At 46.4% G+C, this 16,347-nt stretch overlaps 1 protein-coding gene across 5 annotated transcripts in view; it reads left to right on the top strand.

Annotated features, from left to right (window-relative positions):
- The window catches only part of IFT140 (intraflagellar transport 140), a 1,792,511-nt gene that overhangs the window by 923,596 nt on the left and 852,568 nt on the right, over window positions 1-16,347 (top strand). For all 5 annotated transcript variants that reach the window (XM_069210629.1, XM_069210628.1, XM_069210630.1 and 2 more), the window contains one exon: window positions 411-582. In XM_069210629.1, coding sequence (XP_069066730.1) covers window positions 411-582 — 172 coding nt within the window. The remainder of the gene's footprint in view (window positions 1-410; window positions 583-16,347) is intronic.

Raw genomic sequence — 16,347 nt, 5'->3', positions numbered from 1 at the left:
GGTAGTATGAAAGAGAGACTCACGCTGGAAACAAATCAAACTTGACTGGTTTTACAACTTACAACATAACATTGCAAAACCCTAACAAGTTTGATTTATTTCCACTGTGATTCCTTCTTTTTCAAACTCCTGTCAGCTTCATTCTAAATGTGATGTATTTTTAGAAAGGGGCCCTAGGGTAGTATGAAAATGAAAGCATTTCAGTGTTCCCTAGAAGTGTGCGGCGCCCCTGGTGAGTTCTGATGGTGCACCAGGGAGCCACGCCGCACACTTTGGGAAACACTGGTCTATGCTAATACTCCATGGCCACAACTGCCTTATCAGTGTGAGAAGCTCTTGATGGTTTGTTTTTCTGCAGTGTTGTCAATAACCACAATTCTCCCTTAACATGTTAATTTTTTTATCTGTAGAAATGTACTGGAGAATACTGGCCTGTTGCACCGCATACCTATTAGTCATTTCTGGGATCAGACTGAACCACGGCTGATTGTCTGTGAAGCAGAGTTGGCAGTCCCAGACACAAGGAAAGAGAAGCGCTCCAGACAGGCACATGAGAAGAATCTTGAAAGGACTGGAAACATGGTACTAAAGCTTTTGATAATATTGCTTCTCTTTCCACCCTCAGGATGTTAATATATAATGCAAATCTAGTGGGGTCAGTATTGCAAGTGCATGAGTGGAAACATTAGGACACAAGGAGGAGAGACTGTGTGTGTGTAATCTAGAGTGGTGGAAACAGTAGCACGGAAACCAGTTGTATAAAGAAGAAGGAATAAGAAAAGGGCTGTGAAAGAGATAGCGAAGAGACAGGTAGGCAAGGAGCAGAAAGAACATAAGAGTAAAATAGAAATGGAAAAAAACAAGAACTGGGGGGGGGGAATGAGTATGAAATAGGATTTGATAGGGAAAGAGAGTAAATTAGAAGTTAAAACAAATGATTGACATTGAGTGTGCAGGTGATAGAGGTAATGATTAAAATATGTCACATAGCTTTGTGTAACTTGAGACGGCTGGTTAAATTTTTTATTCACTTCTTGATTCCGGTGCCTTGACATCAAATGTTTCTTTGACTTTGCCAGATGTTGAGTTATTCAGTTAGGTAAGGTAAGCATGAAATGTGTTAGTCCTTCATAGGTGATGTATCAGATTTTGTAGAGAAGCAGGATTTTATATGTCACTAGTAAAGATCCTTTCAGGGACAGGGGGATGTGGTTTTATTTCTTTAGGTTTTCAGTGAGTTTGACAGGCGTGTGCATGACTCTCTACATTTTGAGTCTGAAGAGATTTGTGACAGGCCAAGAGCAATAATTTGTCTAACTCCAAAAGAGAGAAAACTCATTGCTAATTGATCTACCCTCTGTACAAGCAAAATGTTCCCTGTGTTTAAAAGGAGCCTCACCCACCAGTAACACTAGTGGTATGCTATATCCTCAGGTCCTCACCCAAGATACCTTGTGTATCTGGGTGGGATTTATGCTGTGTTAGCAGCAGAGATCTTTGTTCATATTATTGTGGGGTAAATATTAAGAAAAATTGCCCTCAGGTGTCCTTTATCTTGAAAACAGTAACTGATAGAGACTTTTAGCTACAGATTCCTTACCTTAGAATTATACCCATGTTTCAGGCTGGATCCACAAACAGTTTTGCAAACAGTACCGCTGCTTGCTGGAAGGTGGTGGTGTTCTGCTCCACGTGGTGCCATCAGTGTCATCTTCGCCAGAAGTGGCATGCGTGATGTCTATAAAGGCACCACCCCAGTGCACTGACATCAGTTCTTTTCTTTCCGCCTCAGCCAGAGCAGATCTGAAGAGCTACCAACAGCCACTTTTTGACTCACCCTTTTTTATCTTTTGTCAAATATTTTTTTAGATATTGCCTCCTGGTGTGGCAGGGATGTCCGCAAGGAAGAATGGTTTTCAGCCCGGAGTTGCCTATCACAAGCAAATGTCGGTGAAGGACCCACATTTCGTCTGCCTCTGGTGCCCCGAGCACGACAACGATGCCAGGACCTGCGTTGATTTTCACACCATGCACCCCAGTTCCATCAGAAAGTGCCTTTGCCACTCAACTTGCAATGCTGTGACGTTCTCGATCCCAGTCGAGAGGAAGGTCCTGTGATCGATTGTGGAGCTACTCCACATGCTCATTGTCACACTAAAAGTCATCTGGGATTTCGTTTAAGTTCCACAAATTATAAAAAGAACAAGAAGTCCAAGAAGTCTTCAACTTCACCCTGTTTGTCGAAGTCATCCAGTGAGGAAGCGTCAGCATTTGAGGCCTGGCTCCAAGGTTGAGTTGGTGCCTAGGCCATCTCCGCACCTTTCAGGAGCTGGAGCAAACCCTAACCCAACTCCTAGAACGTTATGAGGTCATGCACCTCATATATGGGCGGCCTGTTCCCACTGGAATGCCTTTGGACCCCACTGGTTCAGGAGGGCCGCTTACTGTGTCTATGACCGGCGGGTTACCCCTCAGTGGCGGCCGGGCCCTTTGGATTCATGGACGTCTCTGAACCGGCGCTGCCCCTACCCTAAAATGAAGCCAGATGGGTTTCATTTGACTCCAACTGTGGCACCGACTGAAGCCATGCCATCCTATGGGCTAGGGCTTGAGGACGAATGGGAGGGTCCACTGGACCCTGAAGAATACTAGCCCCTAGATATCACTGGTGTGAGGATTTGGCAGATGCCAGTGGACTGGACACGTCCCCAGATATTGGCTTGGTCTCTCCTACCATGGAGGAGGGGTGCCTTATTTGCTTTGTTGGTGAGGAAGACAGCCAAGGTCCTAGACCTTCAGCTGCCCTCCATGGCTTTCAAGACAAACATCTTGACAGAGGTGCTTCAGCCAGGAGTCACCCCTTCCAAAACGTTTCATCCGTTTAAGGAAGCCCTCACAGACATCTTTTTGGAGCCCTGGTCCAACCCCTGCACAGGTGCTCCTGTGATTAGGACAATTGTCCACCGACGTCGCCCCACCCTAAGGGACCACATCTTCCTCACCCCAAGCTATTGCTGACAAGGGACGCAGCTAAGTTCGCTGTTGCTGGCCCTTATGTGCCACACCTGGTTTGGAACTTCTGGCTTTTCATGGGATGTCCAGACCTCGCTCATGGCCACGCTCTTGGACGGCTCCCATCTCTGCAGAGATAAGGCGGACTCAGTGCTAGACCACTTTAAGGACAACAGAGCTTTGGTCAGGTCTTTGGGACTTTCCACTGCTCCGCGTCAAACCCAGTCAGTCTTTCGCTCTTTTCGTGGCCATAGAAGTGGCTTCCAGCCAAGCCTCTCCCCACTCAACCACCATGGCACGCAAGCTTCCCAGCCCCCGCGTGGCCAAAGATGCGGTATCCACAGACCACTTGCATCAGATTCTTAGACGTCAGGCCAGTCCACTAAATCCGACAGCCACAGCCTCCATGCGTCCTTAGGTTGCCCTCCAACCATCATAACAGGGTGGTGTGGAGTTGTGGACTCTGTCACAAGACCCTACCTTTCTGGGCATGGCTGGAACATGAGGGCATTTCCCTGGTGGTTCAACATCTGGTGGAGTCTGAACGCCAGAGCAATGAACTCAGTTGAAGATGCCAGCAAATCAGGAAGAATAGTGTCTCCACCCGGTGGTAGTGCAGTTTTTTTCATCAATGGGGAGGGGGGGAAGGGTTGGGGGGGGGGGGCACCTTAGTTATATGAGTTCACCATTGCAGAGAACAGGCTATGTCAGCAATACTGCACGCGGGGGATTCCAATGCGGCTCTTGCCCGGAGTTACTTTTCGTCCCAAGTGGAGCTCAGACCTTCTGTATGCCTTTCCGCTTATACCACTTTTGTCTAGAGTTCTCAAGAAGATCAGGAACAACCTGACCAAGGTTTCTTTATGGTTCGGACTGGGTTTAGAGTCTGGTATCCTGAGCAGTTGAGCATGGCCATCAGTCCTCTGTTCAGGCTGCCCTTTCAAGAGGATATTCTCTCTCAGCAGCAGGGGAGGGTTCTCCATCTGAACCTGTCAATGCTCCGCCTTCATGCATGAAGATTGAGCCATGACAGTTGACACTTTTTGCCCTTCCACCGAAGTCTTTATTGTGGTCTTGGCTGCTCGGCGTCCCTCCACCAAGACGGTACATGCTGGCCGTTGAAACTGCTTTGTGGCATGGCGTACAGCCAAATAGGTTGACCCTTATCTGCACCCCTTTCCTAAGTTCTTTTGTTTATCCTTACCCTGGCCCAGCAGGCTCTGCATTGTCTGCCATTTTTGCTTTCCTGCAACTGTCAGATCAGCTTTCCCTCTTCAAGTCCCCTACTGTAAATGGATCCCTTAAAGGTTTGCAACAATTATTTCCTCCAGCTTCCTTCATTATACCACAGTGGACCTTAAGTTGGTTCTTACTTTTCTATTCTGTGCTCCCTTTTATCCACTTCATACCTGCCCTCTTATTCTTCTTACTTTCAAGGCGGCCTATCTGTTGTCAATTACATCTGCCCTGAGGGTCAGTGAGCAGCAGGCACTATCATCTCCATACATCTCCTTTCTCCCAGACAACCTTATCCTTCGGACTCAAGCAACCTTCATGCCAAAGGTAGTCACCCCGTTCCACGTAAGCCAGTCCATCACTTTGCCTACTTTTTAAGCTTCGGTGTCATTCTACTTTGGCCTCATGCAACGAGCGATCAACTCTTCGTAGAATATGTCAGAGCCGAAAAAGGGAAGACCATGCAGAAATGAACCATCTCCAGATTAATTTTGCTGTGCATTAAGATCTGCCACACACTGGCCAAGAAGCAACCCCCCAGAGGGTTTACATGCTCATTTAACCATAGCAAAGGCTGCGGCCACTGCATTAGCAAGCAGAGTTTTGGTCCTGAATATCTGTCAGGCAGCAAAGTGGGCCTTACTGCATACATTCACTTAGCACTACTGCCTGGATAGTCTGGTCCATCAGGACGGGCACTTTGTCCATTTGGTCCTGAAGGACTTCCTAGTCCAAATAAAGTTCATAGTCCCTCCTCTAGAGAGGTATTGTTTGGTTATATACTCTAAGGTAAGGGATCTGTGGCTAGAAGTTTCTATAAGATGAACAAATTACTTACCTTCGCTAACACCTTATCTGTTAGAGACTCTATCTAGCCGCAGATTCATTACCGACAAACTCATCCTCCCCACTCAGTGAACAAATTTATAGGTAAAGGGCTGCTCCTTTTTGAGGGCCCTAGTTCCATATGCCAGTGGTCACTGTTCTTGGTGGCTCTGCCCTCCTAGCGTGAAAACTCCCAAACAAAAACTGACATCAGCTCACTGGGATGGCATCTATAGGAACGTTCATGTCACGTCTTGTGTGGACGATGCCATGCGGACGCAAATGATGCCACCTACTGGCGAGCAGTCATATTGCTTACGAAAATCCAGTCTGACACCAGGGGCTAATTCTAAGTTAAGGGATCTACAGCTAGATAGAATCTCTACCATGTAAGGCATTACAGAAGATGTTAGGTAGGCCATTTGGGTAATATAGTATTGAATCATTCGAAAACTGGTGTTGCGTGGTATGTTGGGCTTTCCAACAAGCTGGACCATTCCTTGTCCGTGTATGGTGCACCCGTGTCGGTCTCCCAATGGGTTCAGAGTTGTGTGAGTGGTGGGGAAGTATGTTTATGCAACAAGTCTGCTAGCAAGCACACTAAGGCCCTCATTACGAGAGTTGCGGTCTCAAGACTGCCACACTTGCGATGGAGGTCGTACTGCTGCAGACAGGGCGGTCCAAGCATTCTATTATGATAGTGGCAAATGGACCACGGTCCGATTGCCAGCACTGCCAGGTCGCCGTCAAAGATTACCTCAGCATCGAAGCATCATTGAAAGTCAAACCCATGAATGTGGAGATATCTGCTGATCAGGTCTTCCAGCTGAAAACGAAGAGGCTACCGGATGCATCTTATTCAGAGTACTCACAGGTTTACTCATGTTCTCATGAGATACAAGCTGTGGTACATTTTCCTCCCACTATATCACCAAGGGATTTGCATCACCCCATTTCACCCATGGTCTCCCAGAGGGTCCTCTGCCTACTCTTTGGGCCGCCACTACTCCGGCTTCTCCTCAGTATCTGCAAACAGAGGGGACCCCCTGTTAGCAGATAATGGTTCATAGGGTAGGGAAAATGCAAACAGTGTCAAAATAATCCCAGCAACCAAGTATATTTCAGTAACAATGTCTCAAATATCTATAGAAGGCTCAGACAAAATAAATTTTCATGTGTAACTTAATGTTTATTAATTATGAGTGTCTTTGACCTAATCTCTGCATTCATTAATATAATACATCAAAAGTGAAAAGACATTCACATCCACATATATACCCCACTTTTACACCCCATTCATACTCATTCAACCTCATTTCACCACTCCAAACCTTTCACTCTACTTAAAATCTCAAACAAAATATATAGGCCATGTAAGCATTGTGTGTGATCAAGATAACAGTTTAGAACATCAATTCTTATTGCACAGCAAGCTTACATTTTATGCTGCGTCATTGGAAAGTGTGTGCTTCATATCATTTTTTGACATTCAACATAGAAATACAACATTTTTTACTAATCCACAACGTTCGCCTTTCTGTATTAAATATAATATAATATACCATATTTTCAGAAGATGTCGTAGTACTAATCCGGTCATGTGACTTAAGTTATTTCCTTCCCTTCCCTTAAATTCTTTTCTTCCCTTCCAAAATAACACACTGTTGTAATATACTTGGTTGCCGGGCTTATTTTAACCCTGTTGTCCTCAGAATCAGACGTTATATATGCCTCAATCTCTTCCTACAATATCTTAAAGATTATATCACCAGTTCTCACAGATATTTACGTTCTTGAGGCAAGAGTTATTCCAAGTAGCCTCATTTGCACCACTGCAGGCAAGCAAGGAATATGTCCTGCAAGTTCTTTATCTCCAAGAATGGCTATTTTTTCATCACCCTTTTCCTCCATCAGAGGATATTCATCTACCTTGGTGGAGCCTTCTTCATCCAAAGTGTCATCCATTGTTAACAATCAACACTTTAAAGGCGGTGTTGCTCACAGGAACTGTGAAGCTTGAAATGCAAATATTTGTGACCCAGTCTTTCACTTAATGATATTCAACATTCTGCACCATAGTTCGGCTTTGAGCCCTCTACTCTCTTTAGTGTAAGGCTCATTAGAATCAGCGGTGTAGCTGTTCCTTATTCCTGTCTCTACCAAATCTGCACCTTCCAGACTCCTGAAAAAATAGAAACGTCCAGGTAAATACCCTCTGTTTTTGCACACAGATCCTTAGCCAGATTCTGTCATTTTTTGACAGCAGTGAGGAACCATGCCATAATCCTTAATTCCATTGTTGCTCTGAATAAGGAGAACAAACTCCTGGACTCATTAGGGAGAAAGATAAGTAAAACACCTGCCACTGTAATGAAGACTACTAGTTTGAATGCCTTTCTAAGTAGATATCACCTGTCTGTTGGAGATTTCCTCCAGCTCTTCACCTGGAAGTTGTCCTTCGAGGGATGAAGAGGCTTTGAGGAGGTTCTCCTCGAGGAAAACTTAGTCTCAAACCAAACAGTCGTTGCTGCTGATCCTCTAATGTGAAGACAAAATTCTTAGTTCTAAAACTGAAATAACAAAAGATTTTGAATCTTACACTTTTGGGGAACATTCTGTTTGGCTGTCAGGTGGGTGATGAGATGGAAACTATGAAAATTGAAATGGAAAAAGCTGAAACACTGAAAGCTGTAGATCTTGATAAGAAGTTCAAATAACACCTCTAAAAGTCCTTAGACAGGCTGTATTTCTCACAGAGGCTTCAACACCCTCAGTGGTCCCAGCAACAACACCAGCAACGGAGACATTATTATCTCCAGCACAATCCATCAAGGGAATGGGTGGATAACAGCCATCAGTAGACATAGGGAAGCCTTTGCCAAGCCTATAGCAAAAAACTGATTTTTCCTAGCCCTCTCTTCCATTACACACTCAGGTAGCGGGAAACATCCCATATCACTTGGAAGAGTGGAAAACAGAACAAATGAGTGTCAGTGATAGCATCATATTTAAGGAAGCAGATAATAATTGCCTCTCTCTCTAGATGACTAGCTGATCAAAGCCTTGAAACCATGTAAGGCCCTGTGTTATCATCAAACAACTCAGTCTGTCCCTTTCTGGCTGCGTTTGCAAGTCAACCTCATTAAATCAATATTTCCATCAGTCCTGTCCAATCACTACCTAGATGCTGTACTTCTGTAAGTTTAAAAAGTGTATCAATTTGAAAACAAGCTATCATCTACCTGACTGAATTGTAGCAGTTTTCTATAGACTGTAAATCCATCCGCACTTCAAATATTCTAATATTCTCTTTACTAGTGTCAATAGGTTTCTGCTAGTACCTCGTGCATGACAGCATATGGGCTTTTTTCTGGTGAATAGAGCTCCAGTGTTGCCAGCAGATCAGTAACTGGAAAGACACAATTACACTATCTCAATTTACAATTCAAGTGGTGGCAAGTGGTGCCTTAAAGGAGACAGCTCAGTTTTTCAGGTCATTACAGCCAGTCTGCACAATCCTACTTAACATTTTTCTCTTTTTAAAAAAAAGGTTTGTGAAAGTAGATTAAATTTGACCAGCATAGCTTTCCAATAGAAAAAAAATATATGCATGTTCGTTTAAAAATAGGATTCAAGTGCTCCAGGATCCTGCACATTTGTAGTGCCTGTTGAAATACCTGTTGTTATTACCTTTTCATCAGGATCCCCTGATGTAAAGAGTTGTGACAGATGTCTCTCTCATATATTGAGGTGTGCACATGGATCACCTTTAAGCACTGGGGACATGGCCAAAGAGAAGTGTTATCACATCAACCTTCTAGAATTGAGAACTGTCCATCTGGCTTTCAATTTATTCCTCTTACCTGTCAAGATAGGAGCTCTGTTGGTGCAAACAGACAATATGTCAAAAAATTCACATTAAAACAAGCAGAGAGCGGCACATTCCAAAAGTCTGTAACTGGAAGCTCAATTGATTTGGAAGTGGCTGATAACCTGGAACCCACAGATTACATCCTCCTATCTACTAGGTGTTCAAAATCAAGTAGACTAGCTCAGAAAAACACCCCTGGAAATTCACAGGTGAGTGTTAAACAAAAAGTATTGCAAGAAATTGTCCACGTTTGATGCTGTCCTCAGATAGACCTCTTTACAGATCCAGTAAACCAAAAATCCCCAGGATTGAAGACTGTGTAAACATTCTAAAAGAGGTCCATCAACCAGAACTTCCTGTGTGTTTTTTAATGCAAGAGGTTTTGCATCTGGTGCATGCAGAATAACTTTAATCCTTACAAAAGCCACAAATAAGAAATATTTCCTTACCATCCCTCTTTAGATTGTCTAGAGTTGCACTTTTCCTCGATTAAGGTAGACCTTGTAGCCATTTCTACCTATAGGAAAGTCCTTCACAAGCCTCTTTTTCCCAAAGTGCCAATGGTCAAATGGTCAAAGCTGTTTAGAGGGTATTAGGAAGATGTCAGTTCCAGTCCTTATCCCACATGGGAGCGTACCATGGACCTCTCTGTGCCGCTGTGTGCGCCTTCATGCCAATATGTAGAACATTCCTCCAGCATTTGACTTTGAAAGCTGCTTTTCTTGTAGCTATTACCTCAGCTCACAGAGTTAGTGAAATACGAAGTCTTCCTTGCCATGAGTCTTAATCTGTTGAAGAACCAATTGGTTAAGATTACTCATACAGGTTATCTGCCTAAAGATGTGTCAGATTTCCATGTCAGTCACACCATTTTCTTACAGACATTCTTTAAGAGTTCATCTTCTCCTGCAGAAAGATCCCTTCACAGTCTGGATATTCTTAAATTGTATCTGGAAAAGACTAAAGACCTTAGGCAGTCAGATCACTTACTTATCAATTAGAGGCATGTTCAAATTGGTTTAGCCATTATGCAACAATCCATTTCAAGGTGGAGTTTTCCTGTATTATTCTTTGTTATCTGTTGGAGAACAAGAATCTTCAAGGAAGGTCATAAAGCCTATTCTCTTAAAAACTGCTATGACACTTCTTTATTAAGAAATGTTTGTTTCAGAGATTTGTAAAGATTCCACTTGGTAATCTGTGTATATGTTCACAGAACATTAATACCGGAAGTCATATTTCAGAGTTTGATGCTCAAGTTGGTCAGCCTTCCCTAAGAATTGTTTTTGGGTAGACAAAATTCTCCTTACTTTTCCTCTACCTTTTTATGATGGATGGCTTTACTACTCTAATCTGATCGAGTCTTATAGCTGCAGATTCCTTTTCCTTTGAATTTACCCAGGCATCAGACTGGATCTGAAAGATTTTTAATGAACAGTATTCCTGCGCGCTGGTAGATGGCATCGGTCATCTCCATGCGTCGGCGTTGTCTGTGCCGAAAGTGACGTGCGTTTCACCTCCACCCTGGTGCGCTGATATCAGTTCTTTTCTTTCTGTGACAATCAGTGCAGATCCTAGAGAAGAGCTAACCCTCTGTCAGTTTTTGACAGGCCATTTTGCTACTTTTTGTCAACGTTTTTTGAAGTTATCCTCCTGGTGTATCGAGGATGTCATCGAGGAAGACCGGTTTTAAACCCTGTGGTGTCTGTCATTGCACCATGTTGGTGATGGACCCACATATAGGGGGTCATTCTGACCCTGGCGGTAATTACCGCCAGGGCGGAGGTCGGCGGTAGCACCGCCAACAGGCTGGCGGTGCACCGCCGGGCATTCTGACTGCGGCGGTACAGCCGCGGCCAGAAGCGGAAAGCCGGCGGTGTACCGCCGACTTTCCGCTGCCCATGGGAATCCGCCATGGCGGCGCAGCTTGCTGCGCCGCCATGGGGATTCTGACACCGCATACCGCCATCCTGTTCCTGGCGGTTCGCCCGCCGGGAACAGGATGGCGGTATGGGGTGCCGTGGGGCCCCTGGGGGCCCCACAAAGAATTTCAGTGTCTGCTTTGCAGACACTGAAATTCGCCACGGGTGCAACTGCACCCGTCGCACCTTCCCACTCCGCCGGCTCCATTCTGAGCCGGCGTCCTCGTGGGAAGGGTGTTTCCCGCTGGGCTGGCGGGCGGACTTTCGGCGGTCGCCCGCCAGCCCAGTGGGAAACCCAGAATGACCGCCGCGGTCTTTTGACCGCGGTACGGTCTTCTGGCGGTTCCCGCTTGGCGGGCGGCTACCGCCGCCCGCCAAGCTTAGAATCACCCCCATAATGTATCTGTGGTGTCTGGAGCACGACCATAACTCCAACTGCTGGGCCATGGCACCGAAGGCTTTGAGAGAGCAGTCCCTAAAGCTGCAAGAGGTCTGGCACGCAACTTCTTGGAAGTCTTGGTCCCGATAGAGAGGAAGTTAAAGGGATCATTCCAGGAGTCCCAGGTCCTCCTAGTCTTATTTGAAATTGTTGGGAAATTAAGGTAAGAGGCATAAGAAACACAATAAGTCAGACCGTGCTTTTCTCGTCCATTGACCCACGCAACAACGGAACATCGGCGCTTGCGGCATGGTTCTTTAAATTCGAGGGGTCCCCCATCTCGTTCTGCACTGGCAGCTTTGGCTCTGGCTTCAGTGGACACAGTCGTGGATCTGGACCGGTGCTGGTTGTGCCACTGCGACCTTCCTTGACGCTGTTCCGATGGTCCAGACATTGCCAAGCGGTGCAGGGCCCCATTTTAATCCCCGAATCCAACACATAGCCACATCTACTGATGCTGATTCCAGCGCTGACAGGACCCTTGTGTCCTAAATTGATGTCTCAGCATTATTCTGGAGGGCTAGGCCTCAGAGAAGAATGGGAAGGGTCACTGTACCCATTAGAATACCAGTCTGAAGAGCAGGATATGGACTGGTGTGAGGAACTGGGTGATGCAAGCAGATTGGACCTATCTCTGTTTTCTCCCCCTACTGTGGCTATTGAGGAGGGGGAGGTACCTATGGTGGTGAAGAGGGCAGCTGAGGTCCTGGACTTTAAGTTGTCCTCAGTGGCCGTCTAGACTAACGTCTTGATAGAGGTGCTGCAACTGGGAGCTTCCTCATTTGAACCTCTGCTCCCTTTCAATGAAATCCTCACTGATGTCCTTCTGGGAACCTGGTCCAAACCCAACACAGGGGCTCCTGTGAATTGGAGAATTGCCTTCTGCCATTTTCCCACACCAGGGGACTCGAACTTCCTCACCTGACACATTGCCCTATAGTGCTTGCTGGTCCAAGCTTTTACTTCCCATGACACATTCCCTGCTGCACCCTTGGGCGGGAATTCAAGAGGCCGGATAGGTTGGGTAAGAAAATGTTTTCTTCTGTCACCCTGAGGAACTCCGGTGCACAAAACTGCTGACATTGCACATTCTCTGCGGAAGCGAATAGATCTAACTAGGTCTCTCCATGTTGAAAGAGACTTTGTGCCATTACCGGGTGGAGACACTACTTGTGATCCGCTAGGCATTCATAGTGGAGTTTGTCCGCTCTGGCGTTTAGGTATACTACCAGATGTTGAACCACCAGGGATGTGCCCTGCTGTTACAGCCATGCCCAGAGACACATGGCCTCTTGACAGAGGCTCCCACCCTGTTTTCTGCAGTACCAGGTGGCCGTACTGAAGCTCTCGCTCCAAGATGCTTTCCTACCTCAAGTGGAGCTCAGGCCTCCTGTACGCCTTTGCGCTCATACCACTCCTGCTCAGCGTTCTCAAGAAGATCAGGATCGACCAGGCCCAAGTCATCCTTATGACTCCATGCTGAACTCATAGAGTCTGATATCCTGAGCTTATGAATGAGTGTTAATCCTCCGATCAGGCTGCCCCTTCGGGAGGATCTTCTGTTGCAGCAGCAGGGGAGGGTCCTCCACTCTAACGTGTCAACTCTTCATCTTCTTGCATGGAGATTGACCCACAACAGTTGATAGCTTTCAACCTTCTTTCTGAAGTCTGTAATGTTGTTCTGGCAGCCAGGCATTCCTCCACCAAGACGTTATTATACGCCTGTTGTTCAAAGCGATTTGTATCATAATGTACAGAAACGTCCATTGACCCACTTTCTGCCTCCCTTTCTGACAATTTGCTTTTTATTCTTACCCATGCCCAGCAGAACTCTGCTTTGGGCACTCTGAATGGGTATCTTTCTGCTCTGTCTGCCTTCTTGTGGCAGCTTTCCGACATAGTTTCCCCCACGTTTTGCCTGCTGTCACTGTGTTTAGGCTGTACTACACTGGGATCCTGCTAATCAGGATCAGAGTGTTCGTGCACAACTTTAAATTTGGTTCCTGGTAAATTTTTACATTCACAATCGGCATACTGGTGCACCCATGTAAATTCCTAGGATACGGTACTTAAGTACCCAGGGCATCGTTACACCAGGGGTCTCCTTTTGGCTACCACGTGTATTATGCCACTCAAAGTGTGTCTGCAGGCCTGCCATTGCAGCCTGATTGAAATGGTGCATGCACCTTTCACTTCAGATATAAGGCTTACCTTGTATCATTGTCACTGCACTTGGGGACTGTAAGGCACCTCTCTAGTAGGCCCTTCAGCCCAAGGGCAGGATGCCTGTACCTAAGTGTGAGGGTACCCCTGCATGAGCTGGGTACCCCTACAAACTCCAGACTCCATTCCCTGGGCTTTGTAAGTGCGGGGAAGCCATCTTCATATATGCAGTAGACACTGGTCAATACGAGTAGTACAACTACATAATGGCTTCTCCGAACCTAGTTAGAATCATGCAACTACACCAATTCCAGTACTAGTTGCATGGTCCCATGTACTTTGTGGGTTCCTTGAGGATCCCCCAGTTCTGCCTGTGCAGCCTTATGGGGTCTGGCTGCCAACCCACGCTGCTGCCGACCCCATACACTGTTCTGCCCTCTTACTGATGAGCCTAACTCAAGCAGGGGAAGGCAGGATAAAGGATTTCCTGCAAGGGAGATTTGTGACCACCTTTCCCTTTAAAATAAGTGACTCTGGGCTGGGGTGGCCTCAGAGCACCACCAGACTGCTTTGATAGGCACATTTGGTGCCCTCCTTGCATAATCCAGTTTGCACCAGTTCAGGAACTCTGGTTCCTTCTGTGGTGCAAAGCTACAAAAAGGTCAGGGGATTGACCACTCCCCTGTCCAGCTCCTTCCCCAGGGAGGTGCACAGAGCTCTGCCATGTGACCGGTTGATTCTGCCATCTTGGAAACAAGGTAGGCAGAGGCCCCTGGAAGCATCTGACTGGTTAGGCCAGTCAGACGACGTCCCTGACCCCCCTCTGATTGGTGGGTCACCACATAGAGTGACCCTTTTAAGGACCCTTTAAGGGCTCCCCGAGGGTGTGGGTCCTCAGATTCATCAAGCAAAACTCTTTAGGGAACTCTCTGCAAGCCATTGTGTGCTCCTGGCCTCCGGAACCGCTGCTGATCTGCTTTTGGAACTGAAACAAGACTGTTGGGTGGGCTCCAGCTGCAACATTGTTTCTCCAGCTCCTGCAATATTTCTGCAACATCCGTAACTGTGCATCATCCAGGGTCACAAGGACTCTGCCTGCATCTAAGAAGCAAGAAGGAATCTCCCTTGGAGTGAAGGAGTCATTTCCCTGCATCTGCAGGCCCCTCAAGACGACAACCACCGGCTGGTGGATCCTGCTGTTCCACGGACAATGAAAAGGCTTTACTCACAGATGTGGTCCTCTCCGGATCCAACTTGTCTTCTGACCAACTTGGGAGCTAGTGGACCCTTCCTGAAGCCACTGGTACGGAACCCCTGTGCACCGAGACTGTTGCTCTTGCCAAACCTTGTTGGCTCTTTCTCCAAGTGATCTTCAAGCTCCAAGAATCCCCAGCCTCCAGCACTCTGCAACTCCAAGATCAGCTTCCACTCTGCAGCTTCTGCGACGTGGGACTTCTATTATGTTGTGCTGCTGAGGCCTCAGTGTCTTCCTTGCTGTTTGCATTTGCCAAGGCTTATTGGTGGCCCTTGCTGGCCACTGACCCTCCTGCAATCCGGCGACCGACGTGGGACAGCTTGTGTGTGACTACAGGGATCTTCTGCATCCCCATGGACTCCACAGCTGGACTTCACCTCCAAGAGGGTGGGCATTGCCTATCTGCACTGCCTGAACAGCTCCGAGTGGCCTGGACACTTACCCTTCTTTTTCAGTTTCTTCTCGTCCGGAATCCACCTTTGCGTTCCATGGGTCGCGACTGCAGCAGAAAAACCGAGGCCTCCATTGACTTCAAAAAGTGTTTCCGACATCAAGTCACCAGTGAACACATGTTAAAACACACACATGTAGTAGAGATCACTAGGTGTTAAGGCACCCTTCCAATAGGCCTGACAGACCCTGTAAATCCCTAGTATATAAAAGAGCAAGGGTGTACAATCTGCCTATAAGCCACTAGTATATAACAGGGCATGGAGATTAGAGGCCCAGCAGAATTTCTGCATTTGCATGTGTGCACTGCTGTGTGCTTACTGTCCTTTTAAATGCAGGCCTGCCTTGCAGCGTGTCTTTAAAAGTTACATTTCTACCATTTGCATGACAGCCCCTATAAATCCCTAGTAAATAATGTGGCAAGGGAGTGCCAACTACCTATAAGGCGTTAGTACATAATAGGGCATGGAAGTAGAGGCCCAGGAGAATTACTGCCCTTTGCATGTGGGCACTGCTGGAGGTTTTCTGTCATTTTTAAATGCAGCCAGACTCTGTACCCGGAGACTGGTGTCCCAATTCGACTTTGGTGCTGTGGGCTTTTTAAATGTGATGATCAATCTTATTTTCGCATTAGGTACCCCCAGGGTCTCCCCTAGGTGTATCAGGGGTGATGGCTCATGTAACTATAAGCAGGGGCCTTTTAAAATATGTTTTAGAAACCTTAATTAGGAAAAAACTGATCATTTCATTTCCCCCCATTATAGATACTGGCCTTCATAGGCTATCATTGCTCTATTGTATTTCTTGGTTATTATACTAAAGAAAAGTCATTTAAGGATTTAAAAGGTTTGTTTTGTTAAATCCAGCAATTTGACATTGGTGAATTTATCACAATGTGTACAGAAAATAAGTTATTAGGTTTTTCTTTCTGTAAGCCAAAATCCAGCCTTCTTAAGGTCTCTGATTGGTCAGTGCTCACAGGATTAGCATAGCTGTTTGATTAAGTTATAAGTGGCTGTCCAGGGGAGGGCTTATCTGGTGAAGGGCAGATCTGGGGCTACACAGGAATGTCAGAGCAGGGGAAGGGGTAATAAAACATACAGCCTCAAAGGAGAGGAAGATAGGAGGGAATGCCAGATCACCTAACCCCTACCTTCTGGACCCCTCAGCCAGC

This window comes from Pleurodeles waltl, chromosome 10, assembly GCF_031143425.1.
Source record: "Pleurodeles waltl isolate 20211129_DDA chromosome 10, aPleWal1.hap1.20221129, whole genome shotgun sequence".
In the NCBI taxonomy this organism is placed as follows: domain Eukaryota; kingdom Metazoa; phylum Chordata; class Amphibia; order Caudata; family Salamandridae; genus Pleurodeles; species Pleurodeles waltl.
This window is presented reverse-complemented; position numbering and strand designations above follow the sequence as displayed.